The sequence below is a fragment of the Ahaetulla prasina genome, chromosome 1 (assembly GCF_028640845.1).
Source record: "Ahaetulla prasina isolate Xishuangbanna chromosome 1, ASM2864084v1, whole genome shotgun sequence".
Classification (NCBI taxonomy): Eukaryota; Metazoa; Chordata; class Lepidosauria; order Squamata; family Colubridae; genus Ahaetulla; species Ahaetulla prasina.
The window spans coordinates 141,377,086-141,398,673 of NC_080539.1; the positions used below are offsets into that span (position 1 = coordinate 141,377,086).

At 36.4% G+C, this 21,588-nt stretch overlaps 1 protein-coding gene across 1 annotated transcript in view; it reads left to right on the forward strand.

Annotated features, from left to right (window-relative positions):
* The window catches only part of COL21A1 (collagen type XXI alpha 1 chain), a 116,438-nt gene that overhangs the window by 42,242 nt on the left and 52,608 nt on the right, over positions 1-21,588 (forward strand). The window contains exons 4-12 of the mRNA XM_058176888.1: positions 2,740-2,908; positions 3,060-3,276; positions 5,341-5,514; positions 7,945-8,022; positions 8,414-8,422; positions 10,145-10,228; positions 11,508-11,570; positions 19,753-19,797; positions 20,037-20,090. Of these exons, the coding sequence (XP_058032871.1) occupies positions 2,740-2,908; positions 3,060-3,276; positions 5,341-5,514; positions 7,945-8,022; positions 8,414-8,422; positions 10,145-10,228; positions 11,508-11,570; positions 19,753-19,797; positions 20,037-20,090 (893 nt within the window). The remainder of the gene's footprint in view (positions 1-2,739; positions 2,909-3,059; positions 3,277-5,340; positions 5,515-7,944; positions 8,023-8,413; positions 8,423-10,144; positions 10,229-11,507; positions 11,571-19,752; positions 19,798-20,036; positions 20,091-21,588) is intronic.

Below are 21,588 nucleotides of genomic sequence, written 5' to 3' on the forward strand. Positions count from 1 at the left end.
CTTGTTGAAAAACAGTTGGTGTACAATTGTTAGGTGCAATTATTCAATCAGTTCTTTATCCATCCAATGGTAGCAAAGTCCAGACCATATTTTCCTTTCTTCTTTATTAGCACCTTATACTATATCACATTTTTTGAAGGCCTTAAGGTCACAATATACTTGCCCATCATACTCCTACAATTAACTACATCGATTATGCTATCAAAAAAGAACAGGTTGGTTTGACATGACTTATTCTAGATAAACTAATGCTGGTTACAGCTAAGCAATACCTTCCCTTTATTTATAAGCAGCTAGAGGATTTGGATGATGGTTGATATTGCAGAATATTTAAAAAATTGCTTTTAGATATAATATACTTTACTAAAATTGATTGCATCACAAATAGTGTACATACACTTCTAGCTCTCAAGTGACCACTTTAATAAACTTAATTAATAAATAATTTTATTTCCAGTCCATATAATCTCTGGTTGTTTCTAGTTAATATTTTTGGAAATTGGAAGAACATTTGCCCTTTGATGGCCTACGCTTATCCTCCATGATCTCTCAAAGATCATAGAAAGGACTTCTGATTAAGATGTTACTAAGTTCCTTCAAGGCTGTTGGATGTTATTGAATTGGTCCTTAATCCTGAAATTCATCCATGGTAGCCATAGGCTTCTGACTATCGCCTTGCTTGCTTTGAATTGGCAATCCCTCTTTGAATATATTCTGATCTAACTGTCATTGCCATGATTAGAGGATTTGGATGATGGTTGATATTGCAGGATAATTTTTTAAATTGCTGTTAGATATGACATACTTTACTAAATTGATTGCATCACAAATAGCTTATGTGCACTTCTAGCTCTCAAGTGATTGCTTCTACCCATTGCGTTTCTACTTGTTGGAGGGCTATATGAATAAATGGCTATTGGAACTGATTGCAGAAATTGTCCCTTGATCAGTTCACAATAGGAAGACATGAAAAGAGTTGGTTGGACTGATTTTGCATTATGCTGAATGTAATCTCTTTTGTGAAGGTGAAAGTGCTGCATAAATTCTGTATCCTATGACATGTATAGTTCTGCAGAACTAACAAATTGTGCACTCTGAGCTTTGCCTGTGGAACATCTTTCAATTTTGATTTGCTCTTTTTTTTTTTAAAGATCTTTTAAATCCTTAATATTCTGTTGCTGTATCTTAGGAGAGAAATTATTTCATAATATCTCAGAATGAGATTTTTCTAACCTCTGTCCTTTGCTTCTCCTATTGAAACCATTTCCTTTCCTCTTCTGTAAGCTCAAATGGGCATTTGTTATATATTTATATCAGTAAAAAGAAATATTGGCACATTATTTTTAAGAACTCTTTAATATTGTGTTTCAATGCCCATTATTGTGCTTTTTTATTATTATTTTAGTTTTTTGAACAGTAGTCTGCCAACTTTGAATATTTTAACAAGCACATCATGTTTTTTCGGAATGAAAGTAGTTTCAGGCCCAAAGTACGCTCAGGAGATGCAAAAATGTCAAGCCACAATTCATATAATGCAGGTGGACTTACTTGCTGGTATTGTAATTTCCTTGCCTTTAAATTTATTGAAGATCTACATCAGAGATCTTCAAACTTGGCAGCTTTAAGACTTGTGGACTTCAACTCCCAGAATTCTCCAGCCAACATAGCTGGCTGGAGAATTCTGGGAGTTGAAGTCCACAAGTCTTAAAGCTGCCAAATTTGAAGACCTCTGATCTACATTATGGGCTCTGCAGAGCATTATCTTCCAAGTTCTAAAAAGGAAAGGATATTTACAATTAGAAAGGTTTGTTAAGGTTGGAGGAAGAGAAAATAATAGTCTAGCTCTAGCTGATAGTTTCCCCTTTCTTCACTTAGGAATATCTCCAGAGAAGGAATATGCAAACAACAGTAATATTCAGATCTAAAGAAGATCAATGTTTCGTCACCAGTGCGAACTCCAGGCTCATGTCTTCTCCTTTCTATGCTAAGGGAGAAGGGAAAACTTAAGCCTCTAGTTTTTAACAAACTAGCTGATTATTCTATTTAGTGCTTTCACTGTCAATACAGAAAACAATGGAAGTTTTCTATGGAACAACTATGTTTCTATGGAAAAACTATGTAATAACCAATCTCATTGTACATATGTTGTGCACTGACAATAAAGATTGGAAGTTGAAGTTGAAGTTGAAGTTGCACCTAATATAATACTGTGTGCAACTTCCTCATAATTTAAGTCAATTTTATGCTTAACACCACTAATGCAAGTAAAATCCAGCGTGGGGAGCTGCTGGACTAGATTGAAAAATATTTCATATCAAATGGCTGGCTTACACACACACACACACACACACACACGTACACACACGTACACACACTCCATGCCCACTCCACTCCATAGTAATTATGGTACATGTCTCTGCCACTTATGTGAAAATATAGATGTATTTCGATATACAGTGCACTATCTAAAAGTGTTGACTGATACTGAACACGGCAGAATAGTATGAAGAATTCAAGAGAATTTACTAGTAGGAAAAAGAATGTAATATTAGAACATGATCATCATTAATGAACTTTTCATGTTTAAAAAGGTGTTTCAGGTCTTTTCTCAGCCATCCAGTCCTAAAAATGCAATTATTTACTGGGATGCAAGACAAAAGGTTTCCTATTTTGTGTTTAATGTTATATACTACTTTATTATTTCATTTGCAAGTGATTTGCTCTATGTATTCTTTATAGAATCGGTTTGCCCAACAAAAATTCCAGTGGCATCTCGGGATGAAAAAGGATTTGATCTCCTTTTAGGTTTAGATGTTAAAAAAAAGGTGAAGAAAAGAATTCAGATTCCAAGCACTAATGTAAAAGCTTATGAAATCATTTCCCGGATTGATTTGACAGAATTGACAAGGTACTTCTTTCTTCTGAGCTGAAAGCTCTTATGAAAGTTTGCCACTTTTTCATTTTGTGTGTGTGTCAGCTTGGATGTATTTATTATACATTTTTTTTGTAATTCTAAAATTATTTCATGTTTTAATTTTTGAAAAAAAAATGTTTTTCAGAAATGTATTTCCAGAAGGCCTTCCTCCATCGTATGTATTTGTATCTACGCAGCGATTTAAAGTAAAAAAAACATGGGATTTGTGGAGGATTCTAAGCCAAGATGGAACACCGCAAATAGCTGTTACTGTAGTCGGAGAAAAGAAAACATTATCCTTTACTACAACAAACCTAGTCAATGGCAGCCAGGTTGTTACTTTTACTGCACCTCGTGTAAAGGTAAAGAGCACATCATGTGTCAATTGTAAAAATCGACAACTATATTATTTATTTATTTTAGGAAATTTATATTGCCATCTTATTTGCACATGGCGGCTCAAGGCGGGTTACAGGAATATAAAAACCTCATTTTTAAAACAATAAAACTAATAAAAGAGAATAATCACATAATAAAATAATATAATAATATAATAACCTCTCTCCCTGATTACCCCGGTGACAACATATCACACAAGCCATTTAATGGACTCCATCCCACTCCGCAATCCCCAGGCCCGCTGGCAGAACCAGGCCTTCAACGCCTTTCTGAAGAGTGTTGGAGTGGGGGCCATTCTAATATCTGGGGGAATGATGTTCCAGAGAGAGGGAGCCACCACAGAGAAGGTCCTTCTTCTGGGTCCCACCAGGTGTATGTCCCTAAGGGATGGGACCCCCAGCTCTGGTGGGTCAGGTAGATTTGACTGGCAAGAGATAGTCCCTCAGGTAACCTGGTTCATATTATGTATTTAAATGCCAGGAGATCCAATATTTCAGATCCAATTCAACCTAAATTTAGGCCCATGTTTGCAATTGCATTCTGGAAGATATTGTGCAATCTTATGGGATCAAGTACAGCATAAGGATATTCTCTGAGAGGCATCATTTTTATTAAAGGCACAGGTGACCTCAATGACTCCCTAACACTTCTCATTGATTTAGGATTGCTGTTGGATTATTCAACCTATCTGAAGAATGTTAAGGTTATACTTTAGCACTAGCTAAATATAGATTGTTTTTAAATCAAAGATTATTCTGAAGAGAAGAGGCTCCCTAGAACAGAATGGGACTGACTACAGGAGTGGCAATTTATTATGAAAATGTCCCATGTTTTTTTGTAATTTTTAAATAGGACTTTGATATAGTCAGATGGCTAATTCGTAACATCTGTTGTATTGACTGCATTAGTAATTCTCATTTGGAATGTATTCAACAGCTATTTTTGAAGGAGAATTGGAAATTTTATTTTGTCCAAAATTTACTTTTACTTTGGCCAAACATCCATTTCCAGACCCACATCATAACTATTCCTACTGATCTAAAAGCCTAAACGGTTTGGGGCTAAAGTATAGAAATGAATGCTGCCTCCAGGTTGGGAGCATTGTCCATCTTTAGAACACTTGTATTTATTGGCTAAATAAAGAAAGGTCAATGCCACTTGTAATTGGTGGCATGTTTGACGTGACATAGATGTCTTCTTCATTCCAAATGAGAATTACTAATGCAGCCAACACAATGCAGTCAATGCAGCAGTTTTTACCTAGGCGTTTTGGTAACAAGGTTTAACTTTGGTTTAACATATTGGACTAGGACCTAGATTTAAGTTTCTGTGAGGTAGGTCAGAAAAAGGTGATGCTTCCATGCAGCTGTTTTCAGAACCAGAAGGTCAACTTGCTTTTCCTGTTTGTTTTTGGAAGATGACCTCTGAAAGGGTGTGGACAGCATCCTCGAGATAGTATTGAATCACGTTTCCTAGCACCCCCTCACTATTGCCTGTCCTGACTTGGAATAGTCGGAGGGGTAGTATTGTAACATTTGGAGAGTGTTAAATTCTCACCCTTATTACTATTGTAAGCCACCCAGGGTAGCCCCATGGCATGATGGGTGGCAAATATATTTGATGATAATAAACAAACAAACAAACAAACAAACAAACAAACAAACATTCTATGGTCCCTGAAGGCCTTTAGCAAAGAATGGCAGGCTACTCTTTCAAAACCGATATAAAAACATTTTCTAAAGAAGTTGGATATGTTTTGGTCTGCCTATTCTCTTTTCCACATAGGCACCACTTGGCACAACTGCAATACATCGATTGCCAATATTAAGAATGTATTTTTAGAAAAAAAGATTTTGAGTCCCCCTGTGTGGTTTTTACCATGAATATAATATTGAATTGTTGCAATTAATAATGCTTCAAGGTTAGATGAATGACAGTGTATGTCTTGAAAGCATGTAAATCAGTGAAGGAATAGAAAAATGACTGTGCCATACTGACAAACATACATTTACTATTCTCTATTCTAGACATTGTTTGATCAAGGCTGGCATCAAATTCGTCTCTTAGTAACTGAAGCTGATGTAACATTGTACATAGATGATCAAGAAACTGAAACGAAGCCATTGCATCCTGTTGCAGGAATCTATATTAGTGGAGTGACTCAAATAGGAAAATATACAGGAAAAGAAGAGACTGTGCAGGTACACACTGGTTCAGATTGCAGTGATAAATCTATGCACCTTAGTATAATAACCTGATCTCATGGCTTAAAATTAGGCCACTTAAATTTAATGGACTCTGCAATGAATGAATGATATTCATTGGTGGCTTTGATTTAGTAAAGGGTACTTTTATTCAAGTTAATACCAGTACCTATTTGCTGCTGTTTTTTTAAAAAAAACCTGTTTAAGACCCTGTTATCTATGAAAGCTTTTCTAGAGGGCTGGTAGGTCTTCTGATCCAGAGTGGGAATTACTATGCCTAGTGTGGCTTAACAGTAACCAGGTACTTTAGCTAAAGAAATTAGGAGTGACTTCTCTGAGTGAAGGGGAACACAGCTCAAGGCCTGTGGGCTATGTGACCTCAACCCAATGGTGAAATCTGAACCAGTTTACTACTGGTTCGCTGGCTGTGTATGTGTGCTGTGCGCGCATGCGCAGTGTGCACTGCGCACCAAATGCAAGGTTCAGGCACTCAGTGCACACCAAAAGGAGGCATGGGGTAAGTAGAACAGTGCGTGTGTGTGTGGGTGGGTGATCAGCTGTAGCGCATGATCTTTTTTTTACTTTTAAAAGCATTTTTTACAACCTATTCAGCTGAATAGATTCTTAAAAAATGCTTTTAAAAGTAAAAAAAATGCTCTGACCATCTTGTGGCACAGCTGTGATCGTCAGAGCCTTTTTTTTTAACCTTTTAAAAGCATTTTTTTAAAGAAGCGGCAAGTGGGGAAGCGGGCGACCGGGTGATTGGGTGGGCATGGGCGGGGCCCCCAGGAATTTTTGCTATCAGTTCTCCTAACCACCCTCCGCCATGGCTATCAGATCGGCCGATCTGGTCCGAACCGGGAGCATTTCACTTCTGCCTCAACCCCATTTATGGCCTTCTAGCATCCTGGGATTAGACATATAAAATTCAGTAGCAAAATAGGTGAAGTCTGGAAGCACCCTCTTTAATAGTCTTAGAAGAAAATTAACTAAAGTGCTTCTGAAAGAATTGGGGAAAGTGTTAGAGGTGGTAGAATGAAGAGATCTGTGGAATGGGCCTCTTTAACAATATGTTCATATTCATTGACCTTTTTTTTGTTCAGTAATTTTCAAGTTGGTCACTGTTAACTGGGTTCAATCAATAGACTGCTTGTCCAAGCAGGTCAACCTGTTTTCAAAGGCCTAGTTTAATTTGCTGTTAAATTGCATGTTCTACTAAGCATTGTTTGGCCAAAACAAATAATGCAACTCCATCATTTCTAAAAATGTATGGATTTCTATGTTTATTTTCCTCTTCTATTCAATCATGTGTGATTCTTGGCGACAAGTCCATGCAATTTTCTTGGCAAAAGCTTTTCAAAAGTGATTCCCTCCTTCCAAGTTGAGAGAAAGTGACTAGTCCATGGTCACTCAGCTGGCTTAGTGGCTAAGGTGGGACTATAACCCACAGTCTCCCACATTTTAGCCTGGTGTCTTAACTAGAATAGAATAGAATAGAATTTTTTTTATTGGCTAAGTGTGATTGGGCACACAAGGAATTTGTTTTGGTGCATATGCTCTCAGTGAACATAAAAGAAAAGATACGTTCATTAAGAATTCTAAGGTACAACACTTAATGATAATCATAGGGTACAAATAAGCAATCAGGAAACAATCAATATCAATATAAATTATAAGGATACAAGCAACAAAGTTAGTCATACAGTCATAAGTGGAAGGAGATGGGTGATGGGAACAATGAGAAGATTAATAGTAGTGCAGATTTAGTAAATAGTTTGACAGTGTTGAGGGAAATATTTGTTTAGCAGAGTGATGGCGTTCAGGAAGAAACTGTTCTTGTGTCCATTTGTTCAGGTATGCAGTGCTCTATAGTGTTGTTTTGAGGATAGGAGTTGAAACAATTTATGTCCAGGATGCAAGGGGTCTGCAAATATTTTCATAGCCCTCTTTTTGACTTGTGCAATATACAGGTCCTCAATGGAAGGCAGGTTGGTAGCAATTGTTTTTTCTACGGTTCTAATTATCCTCTGAAGTCTGTGTCTGTCTTGTTGGGTTGCAGAATCAAACCAGACAGTTATAAACATGCAGATGACAGACTCAATAATTCCTCTGTAGGACTATTACACCAAACACATTTTTGTAGGACTTTTTTATTTGTTCCCTCCTCTTCCCCTTTATCCAAAGTAGTTCTTAAAACTGACATTGTTGGGTAGCATTTGGGAAGTGATCACCAGGAATTGGATCACATAATCGCAGTTGATGTCCATCACCTCCCCATGAAGCCCATTGAAACACCAACAGTGTATTCTATCACTATCACTGACTATGGGGGAGGACCAGAAAACAATGAACTTTTTGGCTGTATAAAGACCTCTTAATGTCATAAGAAATACTTGTCTAAGGAATGTGTTAATTTCTACTTTACAGTTTGATGTCCAAAAGCTAAGGATTTATTGCAGCCCAGAACAAAACGGCCGTGAAACAGCCTGTGAGATACCTGGCGTTGTGAGTATTATAGAAGATTACTAAGAACCGTTGGATATTTCTCAATAAAAAGTTGGGGAAAAGAGATTCTGAGAATGGGTTTGTGCTTGTGCTAAAATTATGTTAACATAAGCAATAATCTAGGAATTTAGGCTGCTCTCCATCAGACAACTTGACAAAAATTCCACAAGGATGATTTTTTTCCCTCCCAAAATGTGTGTGATTGCCCCTGACTAAGATAAGTATTTACAGATCTCTTTGCTGAGCTATTGGAGATCCAGAGAGACCACAGTCAGAAATTAGCTTTGTGTTTTTTGGCCATTTTAAAAGATGCAAAAGAAAGGCTTGCTTGTGTGTGCAGGTTTTAAAAGAAGTTTTAATTCCATTGTGTTTTTTTTTCTTTTCATTTCAGAATGGAGAGGTAGGCCAAACAATGCACATTTGCACAAGTGTAAGGTAACATTTGCCTTTCCTCTCTTACATTTGTAGTAAACTTACCAGGTGAGGTAAGAATGTTTTATGTGTTTGGAATATGGGATAGGAAGAAATGTGGGTTTTTACTGTTTGCAAAACATTTTTTTACCTGAGGAATTCTTCTTTAAGTAAATAATTCAATTGACGTTTGTTTCAATTTTTATGTTATCTTGATTTTTATCTTCCACTACTAAGCTATTTTTATATTACTAGGAACATTCAGTGCTCATATTGATGAAATATACTATGCATGTAAAATATACATCTGCATATTTAATTCATATTTATATTCTTTGCAAATGTGTATGTATATAAATACATATACAATATAGAAGGATATATTCTGCTTTTAAGGCAAATAAAGTGCTAGAAAGTATTCAGTTTTTGGCAGTTATAAATTAATTTTGGTGACATTTTAATTACCAGTATACATGAAAGGAGAAAATATCTAGAATGGAAAATATAAGGGATGATTCAGTGGAAATTTCTCTAATTACAGGCCCAGGAGAAAATCCTTGATAGATAATCCTGACATTTAAAAAAGTGTGAACTTGTTACTTTGTAAACAAATAATATTTAATAATAAGTAAATTATCAAATTATCAAATAATATTTAATAATAAGTAAACTTTGTTTACTTTGTAAACAAATAATATTTGAGTATTTCTATGGGAAACTTTATGAAAGCAGGGGGTACAAACAAACAATTCTTGCTTGTCAAGAATTATCAAGAACACTAAATCATACAGACTGCCCAAGGGATGGTCTTCTCTGAGACAAACAATTCTTGCTTGCACTGTCTATAAAAAATAAATCTTTTTAGCCCTCAAAAAGATTTATTTTTTATAGACAGTGCAAGCAAGAATTGTTTGTCTCAGAGAAGACCATCCCTTGGGCAGTCTGTATGATTTAGTGTTCTTGATAATTTTTTTTGTTCAGCTCAAATCAGAATTCTTTGTCAGGTGAACCCAGCCTGTTTCTCCATCTGACCCAGGAATGGGCTGAGAGGGCTACTATGTAGATGGGGACATTATTCACAGGTGGGAAGGATTACATTTGGGGAGAGTCTTCATTTTTCAGCTGTGATGTGCCTGTTTAATACTTATAGTATAGAAATCAATTGCCCCCTTCCTCAAGATAAGAAACCATGCCTTCAGATTGCAGCAGTTATGGCCCAAGAGGCTTCCACTCAGGGGTGCACCTTATGTAACCTTGTTCCAGTCAATAGAGTCTACACTAATCACCAGGGGGTAGTTGATCTTTTAAATTTAGTTAGGCAATGCCAAAGGTTACGCCTGGGAACTTTCGAATATTAAGAAAATGTTTTGCCAGTGATTGCCTCATTTTGTATTTCTGCATAATTTTTCTATATCTGATTCATGGATTCTTCAGAATTATCCATCTCTTCCAGATGGGAGAAGAGAGGCTTGCAACACTCTGTGAGAGGCACCTAGGATTTTAAATTATAATTTTTTAAAATAGAAAATCTGTAGGAATAATTAAGTTATCTCCTAAGAAACTAAAGCTGCCCTCTACAGCAAAGTTTGTGTTGGGATTATGAAATTGCTATTGATCATCAAAGCCGGTTTGATTATCGTTGGGGATTTTAGTGGAACAAATGTAAAAACTATATTGGAGTTGGTATTTGAAAATATTTTCTCTTTAATAGTGCAAGAATGGTCCTAGCGATGTAGGATCTACACCACCTCCTTGTATTTGTCCTCCGGGAAAACAAGGACCCCCAGGCCCTAAAGTGAGTGGACTTTGTATCTAATATAGGTGGTATTTTACATATATGGTTGAGATAACCGAAGTGTTTGTGGATTAATGCACCACTGTCAAGAACTGAACTTTTTCAGTACTAGGAACTTCATTCAAAAACCACATTTCGACCATTTTGCCCTTCATATTAACCATTTTCCTCACATTTTTACCATCCATATCTTCATGGAAGTCTTAATGGCCACTAAGTAGGACTTGAGTTTACAATAGAATTAATCACTCTAGAGATAGCTGAAATAATAGATAAGATGCTTCACGGATTTATGCTTAAATAGTAAATTCAGAATTTAGCAGTCCTCCTTTAGAAAACTAAATTGCACAAAAATCAGTGAAATGTCAACATTATGATTTCTCATGTGAAAAGCTTTGCTGCACTAAAAAAAGAATTATTCTGTGATATGTAGTAGGAAAGACTGACATTGTAAATGAGGTTTTTTTTAGTGAACTGGTCTATTGCTTTATTATTTGTTAGAAATATAGCAAAGTCCCACAATTTTAATGTTTACTTAACATGTTTAAGTTTTACTATAGCTTTCCCAGGGTTTGGTTCATATTACTGTTGGTTAAGACATGGCAGCTAAAAAAAATTCTACCATCTTTGATTTGGTGCTGAATGTTCCCCTATAATATTTTTACAGTTTCATATATATCAAAATATCAATATATATATAATAATCTGTCCAGCTCTCTGAGGCCTCAGCCAACTATTATAACCTTTTAATATAATACTTACAAAAGTTTTTATTTAATTATGCATGTTAGGAAAGTTTGTAACAGCTTAAATATCAAGAATAAGGCCACCTCCTGTGAAAGTAAGAGCAATTGATGAAAATGTTTCCCACGGAATAATTAAGGGCTGGATTGTAAAGACAAGTCCTGCATAAAACGTCTTTGGTTTACTTCCAAAATTTTACAGTTTTAAGAATATGTTAGAATATGTTGTATTTTTCTTAAATTTTCTTTAAATGAAGTAACTCCACATAATAGAAAAATAAAACAGTTCCCTAAATAGCTCCAGTCTCAACCATTTGATAATTTTATAGGATGAGGAGGGAATATTTTAGGATGAGGGGAGGACAACCCCCATCTAAAAAACCCCCATCTAAAAAACCCCAAACACTGAAGTTTCCCTTCATCCTGTAAGCATTGCAGGGTAGTTGCAGTTTCAGTTTGCAATGAAGGATCTCTTCATGAGACTGGAGGAATGTTTTGTGAGTCTCACCTTATTCTGTACTTTGTCTTATTTCTAGGGTGATCCAGGACAACCTGGGAATCATGGCTTCCCTGGAGAACCTGGTCCAGATGGTAAGCCTGTGAGTACTAAAAACTTAGTCATCTTCAGTAGTTTTTAATGCAAAAATGATAATGGATCAGAATGTTATTGTGAATAAAAAATAATAATAATTCAGCCTAGACCTACTCCTTGATACAAAGAATTAAGATTCCTACTTTGCATTGAAAGGTTTGGTATGCCAAAAAAATAAGTATTAATGTTTTCCTTAAAATTTAGTTCAGCTTTTTGTATCATTTTCCAAAGTTAATTCTATGTTTTGTAGGCCTCTTATTGTTATTAAAGACACTTGCAGTGTAGCAACAAACCCTGCCCCACAAAATGAATCTTGCTCAGTTTGGCGCCCTCAAACCCTCTTGGCCATTTTTTAATTGTGAAATAAAAAACCCCCCAAAAACATCAGATTACCAAAGTCAGGTGTAGAAGCCTTTCACAATAATTTGAAATTATTTTATATTTGTAAATGGTCAGCTTTGCTGCTGTAAAAGTGTTTTTGAAGTTGCGATAAAAATGTTTTGGATGCTATGTTGACTTAATTTAGAAATGCTACCTGCATAATAGCATTATAAGATATCCTACAGAACCTTCTATGTGCGAATCCCGTAAGGATGCTTTTTGATTAAGGCTTATTACAGAAGAAATCTAAAAATTCAGATTAGTTTAATCTCTTTCCAAACAATTAAAGTAGGGCAAATGAAATACTGAAATAGAATGTCTTCAAAGTTCAGATTGTTCTCCAGAATATTCAATTCTTTATAATATATTCAATGAAATCAGTCTTAATAAATAATAAAATGACGCGGTGGCTCAGTGGCTAAGACGCTGAGTTTGTTGATCGAAAGGTTAGCAGTTCAGCAGTTCAAATCCCTAATGCTGCATAATGGGGTGAGCTCCTTTTACTTGTCCCAGGTTCTGCCAACCTAGCAGTTCGAAAGCATGTAAAAAATGCAAGTAGAAAAATAGGGACCACCTTTGGTGGGAAGGTAACAGCATTCTGTGTGCCTTTGGTGTTTAGTCATGCCGGCCACATGACCACGGAGATGTCTTCGGACAGAGCTGGCTCTTCGGCTTGGAAACGGAGATGAGCACCGCCCCTTAGAGTCAGGAATGACTAGCACATATGTGTGAGAGGGAACCTTTACCTTTAACTTTAATAAATAATAATAAAACAGCATGGTCTTTATTATTTTTAATGCTACTTTGAGTGCACTTTTCTTGTTCACAATATGTCCCCCCCCCGATTTGTTAATACGTCTACATATCTATAAGGCTGTTGTCTCTTTGTGGTGGTCAGAGTATATTTGGTTTACATGGAAGTTCTACATGGAAAATCTGAGATAAATGTTTGCTGGAAACTATAAATTTTAGGGATATTGCCAATTGCTTGAGGAGTTCCATGTTATAAGAAGTCCAAATTTTCTTATTTTGGTTTCTTAGTTACATTTTGGCCATGCTCATAGGTAGAACAGATGGTTAAAATTATTATGGTGGTTCCCTTTGGATGCCGACGCTGTACTGTTATGAATAGCAGTACCAAAAATACACATTTCCATGTATTGAAGATTGTAATGGGAGAGAGTCCAAGAATAAAGAAATCCTAGTATAATGTTCGGAGAGGATCAACAGCTAGTAGAATCTTTAAGATCTTTAAGAAAATGGTTGTTATTTTTTTTTATGAGGGAGGATTTACTTGAACAGTTCAGTTAATTATAAAGCTATGATTTTGCCCAAATGCTGAACTCTTCAACAGAAAAAGGAAAGTACTTCATATACATTTTAACTCTCTTGTCTGAAGAGCAACAGGAGGGCACAGGTTGGCAAAGCTTACTGTAAGGAACCCTAGTAGATTACATGAAGTCATCCCGTAGTTCATTTTCTCCTTTGTCAGTATTCCCAATAAACTCTGTGACTGACTAGCAACCTGAGCCTAGATTTTCTCAGATCAGTATTCACAGTAGAGATAGTATATAGTAGTCCTCGACTTACAACCACAATTTGAACCCAAAATACAGTTAAATGGGTTTTGCCCAAATTTACATCCTCTCTTGCCATGGTTGCTAAGTGAATCTCTGCAGTTATTATGTTAGTAATACAATTGCTAAGTGAATCTGGCTTTACCATTGACTTTGCTCGTCAGAAGGCTGCAAAAGGTGCGACTGCAGCCGTCATAAATATGTGCCCATTTTGATCATGTGGTCATGGGGATGCTGCAACAATTGTCAATGTGAAAAACAGGCATAAGTCACTGTTTTCACTACCGTTGTAATTTTGAATGGTCACAATGGTTGTAAGTTGAGGACTACCTGTATTTTGAACAGTTCTGAATAATATTGTAGACAAGAGATTAATGCAGAAAAATTCTAAAGACTAGAAATTCTGTATGCATTCTCCCTAAACATATGAATGGGGTTTTACAACATTGCTAAATGGCATGTCTGAATATTTTGATGAACATGGGAAAGAGCAGGGGTGAAATCCAGCAAGTTCTGACAGGTTCTGGAGAACTGGTAGTGGAAATTTTGAGCAGTTCGAAGAACCGGTAGCGGAAATTTTGAGTAGTTCAGAGAACTGGCAAATACCACCTCTGGCTGGCCCAAGAATGGGGTGAGAATGGAGATTTTGTAGTATCTTTCCCCCAGGAGTGGGGTGGGAATGGGGATTTTGCAGTATTCTTCCCCTGCCATACCCACCAATCCACATCCACAGAACTGGTAGTAAAAAAATGTGGATTTCACCACTGGGAAAGAGCCTTGTATGGGCATAATGTTTAACAACATGTGATGTTTTTCCATGTTCAGAGTCTTACTTGCTATTGGAGGAATTCTTCCTATGTGAAATTGTTCCATAAGTATAGCTGTATGTGCTTAGCAGATGTTAGCTGGCTGTTTCCAGAAGGGCATCTTAAAAAATTAAACAGTGACAGTTCACGCTTTTACATCCAGGAGATCAAAACAGATTCTATAGCAGTAATGTATCTCTTGCAGTTTTGCATCAGTGATCTTATGAGCCTCTTCTGTCTAGCAAGCAGGGACGCCTTGACTGGTTCATTAGTCATAACTAGGATGGACAACTTTTTCTTGACTGGGGCATGAATTTAATAATGAAGGAATGTTAGAGCTGCTTTTCCAGTTTCTATCCTTGTCAGGAAGGAAATGTATTTTCCTGGTGCAACACAAATAAGGATATACTTTATTTAGTAGAGGTATTCTCTACTAAATAAGTAATAATGCCTTGATAAGACCACACTTGGAATACTGTATCGAGTTTTGGTTGCTATGATATAAAAAGATGTTGAGACTCTGGAAAGAGTGCAGAGAAGAGCAACTAAGACGATTAAAGGCCTGGAGCAAAAACACATGAAGAATGGCTGCAAGAATTGGGTATGTTTAGTCTAATGAAAAGACGGGCTGGAGTGATATGATAGCAGTATTCCAATATTTCAGGGGCTGCCACAATGAAGGTGTGTGTGTGTCAACCTATTCTACAAAGCACCTGAAGGCAGGTGAAGAAGCAATGGATGGAAACTAATCAAGGAGAGAACCAACCTAGAAATAAGAAATAATTTCCTAACAGTGAGAAGAATTAATCAGTTCTCACGTTGCTTTGAAGCTGAACTTTGAAGTTGTGGGTGCGCCATCACTAGAGGTTTTTAAGCAGAGATTGGACAGCCATTTGTCTGAAATGGTATAGGATGCCCTGCTTGAGCAGGGGGTTGGACTAGAAGACCTCCAGAATCCCTTCCAACTCTATTATTCTGTTATATCCTGAGACCAGACTTTTTATAACTTTTAGAAGAATCAGATTCATGCCTGAGGAAATAGAGGCCATGTGCACTTTGGTTATAAGAAATACAGAAACTTAATATAATTTATCATGATTTCATATAAAGGTAGACTCAGGGCGGCTTACAGTGTATAAGGCAATAGTCTCATTCTATTTGTATATTTTACAAAGTCAACTTATTGCCCCCCCAACAATCTGGGTCCTCATTTTTCCTACCTTATAAAGGATGGAAGGCTGAGTCAACCTTGGGCCGGGCTTGAACCTGCAGTAATTGCAGGCTACTGTGGTCTAATAACAGGCTCCTTACAGCCTGAGCTATTCCGGCCCTTGCTGCTCCTAAAGTCTCCATAATGTAGTATAGTCTCTGGATTAGTGATAAAAAGACTTTTTGCTATCAATAGTAAGTGGGAAGTTACATTGTTAGTATTTTTAGAAGAGAGAGCACATCCTTATTATAGCTTTTATTCTAGCTGTGGACAAAGCTTCTTAGTAATGATATAAATAACATTATAATGGACCATGCAAGAAAAAAAAATCAACCATTCTTGTAGATTTATAATCTGGCAGTTCTACATGTTTTCCTCAGATGAGTCAGTTTTTCAAGTTGAACATTTTTCACAGTATGGAAATTTTTTGAAAAGTTATTTTAGGAATTGAGGGGGCTATTAAGAAGGAGTATTAAAATAATGATACAGCTCTTGGTCTGCCTAAATGGCAGTCCTATATAATACTTCTTAAACTCATTGGAACATATTCCTAACTATTTTTGTTGTCTTTCAGTTAGTAATTGAGCTGTAAATGAAACAATCTTTGAATATTCCTTAGCCATAATGGGGAATTAGTATAGAGTAAAAGGTCTGGAAAGTAATAATAAAAAACCTTGCATCCCAAAGACATATGCTTCTTTTAATGAAAATTTGCTCTGTGGGCAGGTCTATTAAGGCATAGAGGCCGTTCCTAATAAAGCTTTAAATATCATGGATAGTTTGAATTAGAGCCATATTCCTTCATTGCATACAAACCCAACTTTCCACAGGAATTCATGATCTTTGGGACACATGAACTGCTGGATTATAAATATAGTCAGCAGTAATTCTAAGACTGTTTATATAGAAAAGATTGGGAATGTTTGCTTGATTTTGAAATAAATCATAACTGGATAGAATTATATACTATTTTTCTAATGAATTTTGAATTCCTACATAAATAGCAGATGGAATATCAGAATGTGTGTTATTGGATGTCTTATCTATTTATATTTCACTTTTATTATTTTATGAATAAATCAAGCCAGTGTATATACACAGTACTTGTTCTTCCTCCTATTTTTGCACAACAAAACCCTGTCAGGTGGGCTGGGGTATGTGAGAGAGTGACTGGCCCAAGGTCACCAGCTGGCTTTCATGCCTAAAATGGGACTAAAGCGGTCTCCTAGTTTCTAGCCTTCACCAGTAGTCCAAACTGACTCTCAATATCTTGATTTTTCAAAAAAAACAAAAACAAAACCCTTTAAAGATAAATATTGCCATGGAATGAGAGAACTTTCCTAATCCAAATTTCCACTGAAATCCTCCTTGGTCTTATGAGGAAAATGAACAAATATGAAATGTATCAAGAAAATGAAACTGAAGAATGATGATTTAGGATAAAGTCTTAGCATGCCTACTGAAGATTGCTTGGAATGTACTGGTAGTTAATCGCCTGAACCACATTGCTTTAATTCACAAATAAATATAACTGAAATAGATATTTTGCTGGAGTAATTGTAATAATATTTAAGCTGTCCAACTGGGAGAAGCATTCAGAATGAGGTATATGATAGTAAAACTAAGAACCATGACTTAATAAGAACAATGGTATCTGTCAAATGATTCCAATTTAGCCTCCAAATATACGCAATAAAGATAATAGGTAGATTTCCGTCCTCAAGTTGCAATAAGCACAAGCGTGCCTACCGTTCCTGTCCTATTGTTTCCTTTCGTTATATCCAATTAATATAGTTATTACATACTCATGCTTATATATATGCTCATATATTGTATAGTTATTTCATGCTTATGCTTATATATACTGTGTGACAAAATAAATAAAATAAAAAAAATAAATTCAAGCAACCATTCAAAGTTACAATTGTGCTGAATGAAGGAGATTTATGACCGATCCTCGGAGTTCTGGCTGTCACCGTGTCCACATGGTCATATTGTTTGCAATCTGGGCACTTAGGGCCTGGGTCACAGTTACTATGTCACAGCAAGTGGCGGTCTCATGATTGAACATTTTACTGTTGTGCACTTTTTACTGTTCCCTGCCAGATTCCCACAAGCAAAATCAATGAGGAAGCCAGCCGGAAGTCCAAAGTTACTCTGGCTCCCATTCCCTGCCTTCCTGTGGCACCCACATACTTGCCTGTGCTCTGGAGCAGCTTTCAGCAGCACCCCCACCCCTGGGGCACTTGCACATCCACCAGACTGCTTGCCAGGGACTCCCAGCTCTTCCCTGCTTAACAACCTGCACAAGTCATGATAGCAATGGGGACCACATTGTGCTGTTGTGCTTTATAGCCATGTCACTTAGCAATGGAAATTGCTGTTGTAACCTATGGACCACCTGTAAAGATGAATGGTAGTAGAGGTATATAGCCACAGCTATTTTCTGAGCTCCCTTGCCGACCAATAACTAGTAGGAAAGCATGCCAACCTACATCTCCATCTCCCCACAGCAAACCTTTACTGTGTACCCAAAATGGGTCTGCCCTAGGCTACTGCAATGCAGCTTTAATGTGCACTATATCAAGGACTGTGATTGGTAGTTTCTTTGGCAGAAATTCCAGCCCTGCCCAATGTCACCCACTGTGTAAAAATATGTTCACCAATTGGCATGACCACACTCTTGTAATTCTGCGCACTGCATTTTTAAAAAAATCTTTGTCTTTCTCATTATCCCACTGGTTAATTGAGCTTTCTTCCCCCCCCCCCCATTCCTGGGTTGATCAGTTGACCACTAGGTTGCAAGAAAGTATTTTTTTTAAATCTCTTGGCTGCCATCTAGTTGTCATCCAATATGGTTGAAACTGGGATACATTAAAGTATTGAAGAGTTGGAGTTTGAAACCAGGAGACTGTGAGTTCTAGGCCTGCCCTAGGCAGGAAAGCTGACTGAATGGCTTTGGACCACAACTCCGTCATCAAGTTTTTACATTCCCTGAATGCCATGAAGTTATGGGGATTTTTTCCCCTGGCAGCTCATCCCTTTTCCTGACCTTTTTGTTTTTTTGGACAAAATGCTATTAACTACTATTTATTACTTATTGCCAACAACTTTCAAATTTGAATTAATTTTTGTGGAATGTACTTTATGATTCCATGTGAAAATGAACTTTATGTCATTCATGATAGCCGGTTTTGTTAATGAAGATAAAGGAGACATTCAACCTATTTCCTCCACTGAGATACAGAACTGATTTATATAGCCACATAATCATTGTGGCCTTTTTAAAAATCAGAATTGCTCTAAGAGGCATATGTGAGTTGGTATATTCTATGATGTGTCATGTTGTTATTCTATAAAATTGCTTTTAGACTTGCAGAAGGAACATAGAACATAAACATATCTGTTTATTAGGAACCAGTTTTCTGTTCCTATTCTATCAACCATCCCTGAAAAATGTACCAATAAGTTCACTGATATGATTGTATGTGGGAATTCCTCACAGGAGGTTGCCTTCCATGTAGTTCTGATTTAAAATGGGCCAAACTCTGTAAAGTTCAATCTCTTTGTCATCTGAAATTAATGGATGGAATAACAATAGCACTTAGACTTATATACCACTTCACAGTGCTTTTGCAGCCCTCTTTAAGTGGTTTACAGAGTCAGCTTATTGCCCCCAACAATCTGGCTCCTCATTTTACCCACCTCAGAAGCATGGAAGGCTGAGTTAACCTTGAGCCTAGTGAGATTCAATCTGCCAAATTGCAGGCTGCCAGCAGTCATCAGAAGTATCCTGCAGTATTGCACTCTAACCACTACATCACCGTGGCTCTAGAACAGGGGTCTCCAACCTTGGTCCCTTTAAGACTTGTGGACTTCAATTCCCAGAGTTCCTCAGCCAGCTTTGGGAATTGAAGTCCACAAGTCTTAAAGGGACCAAGGTTGGAGACCCCTGCTCTAGAATACATCTAATTCAATCTATCTGAAGATAATGAAACAATCTTTAATGACTACTTTGCTGTTCTGCTGGAGAAGCTGGCCTGAAATGTATTCTCTCCCCACCACCAAAGTTCTATTGGCACAGTGGTAGTCCCAGTTCTGTGCACCTGACAGAAATTCCACAACCCTCAAGGCTGAGCCATGAAAATGTTGTAAATCATTTAAAGCAAAGTGCTCAAACACATAATAGTATTACTTTTGGGTTTTTCTTCTTAGGGTTATCAAGGAGTAGCAGGTATTCCAGGATCACCAGGGATTCAAGTAAGCTCATTATGTCTTTCCCTCCCCCCCCCACCATTTTTCCTTAAAGAAAAATGCTTCTTTAAGTGCCTTCATGTTTTGGGGGGAATTGCAAAATTCTTAACTGGCATGGCCAAAATTGGGAAAAACTTTTCTAAGAACCTCTGTGAGGCAACATTTTAGATAATGGTTATTATAATTATAACTAAAATCCATAAAATTCAACAAGTTTCCTAATCTAGATTAATTTTTTTTACAAGGGTCCACGTGGCCTTCCAGGTGTGAAAGGCGAACTTGGGGCAGATGGGGCAAAGGTAAGGCTAATTTAATGCCTATAATTAATTTCAATCAATAAATGTGGCATCACATAATACTCAAAATATTCAAAAGATAGTTACTAATAAATACATTATCTGTTAAATATATTTGATTGCAAACGTATGGTTTATTTTAAATTGCTCCTGAATACTTCTTGGTTTAGTAATATCTTCTGCCATGGTTTGCTTTTTATTTGCTGTTTTTTCTCCTACATTTGAAATTTTCCCAAGAAGTCCGGATGTCCAACCAAATACAAAAGATGGGTTCATTTGTGTGCACCCGTGCAATTTTTGCAAGTTTAAGTACAATGTATTTGGAAGTTAGGCTTTGTATATGTTTATGATCCTACTATATAAGTATACCAGGATTTTTGAAAAGGTCACAATAACATAATCTTATATGTGATTATTCAAGTCTTCTGTCTTTGTTTGGAAATCATTCTGCACATATGAAAAATCCAAAAATTTAGAATTGTATTGAATGGTTTTTTATGGGATATAGTATACTTACACTGTATATATCATAGCTTCTCTGTAGCCAACACTCTCATATAATTATGTGAAAATTCATCTTGACCAAATTACTTTGTATTCTGTGTATTTTCCATTCTTTATAATATCAAAGTCAGCTGTGGTTAAGAATGAATTTGGCAATGAGCCCAAGAGTAATAATGAATAATGAAATGTTCATCGTGGCTCCTTAATGAGTGTTAATTCTCTAAGGTATGCAATAAGCATTTGAGCCACATGTTTAATATCTTCATTTCTTGTACAATTAGTTCTTGTTGTTTATTTTGCTTGTGGATCACCATAAAATTAATCATATAACAATCACTCTATAATAGAAGTAAAAATAAAAATTATTAATGTAAAATTGCAAGGGAATCAAATCCTTGATTCCTATAGTTGGAATGCTATATATAACTAATTTGGATAACTGTAGATAAAGACATAAGAAGTATTAGGATTTATAAAACACTGTGAAAATATAAAGCTAACCTCTATTGAACCTAATACTTGCGGATACCTACTAAAGGTTGTGGAGATTAAGGCAGTTATGATCCAACTCAATTGAAACATGGACAAAGCAAAACTCAACAAAGAATGTAATGGTTGATTTGATTATTGCTGCCAGGATGAGTGTATTGCTTTTTATTGTTTTTATATTGATTTTTTATCTTTGTAAGCCATCTGGAGTCACTCAATGAGTTGGGCAGCCATAAAGATTATTATAAGTAAATAAATGGAAAATTGAATGGTGGAGGAAAGAAGAAAAGGAGAAAAAGATTACAGAATATACTGAGTTATAGAAACCTAGATAAGACACCATTGTGATTTAGCTCAAAGCTACCTCAAAATGTATATCTGAACTGAAATTTGAGTTAAAGTCACTTGAGGTCAAGCTGTTTGAGCTTGTCTTTACACAAAATAATGGTTTTGCAAAATGTCAGTTTCAGACATTTAAGAATATTTTGCTACTTTTTCAAAACAAGAT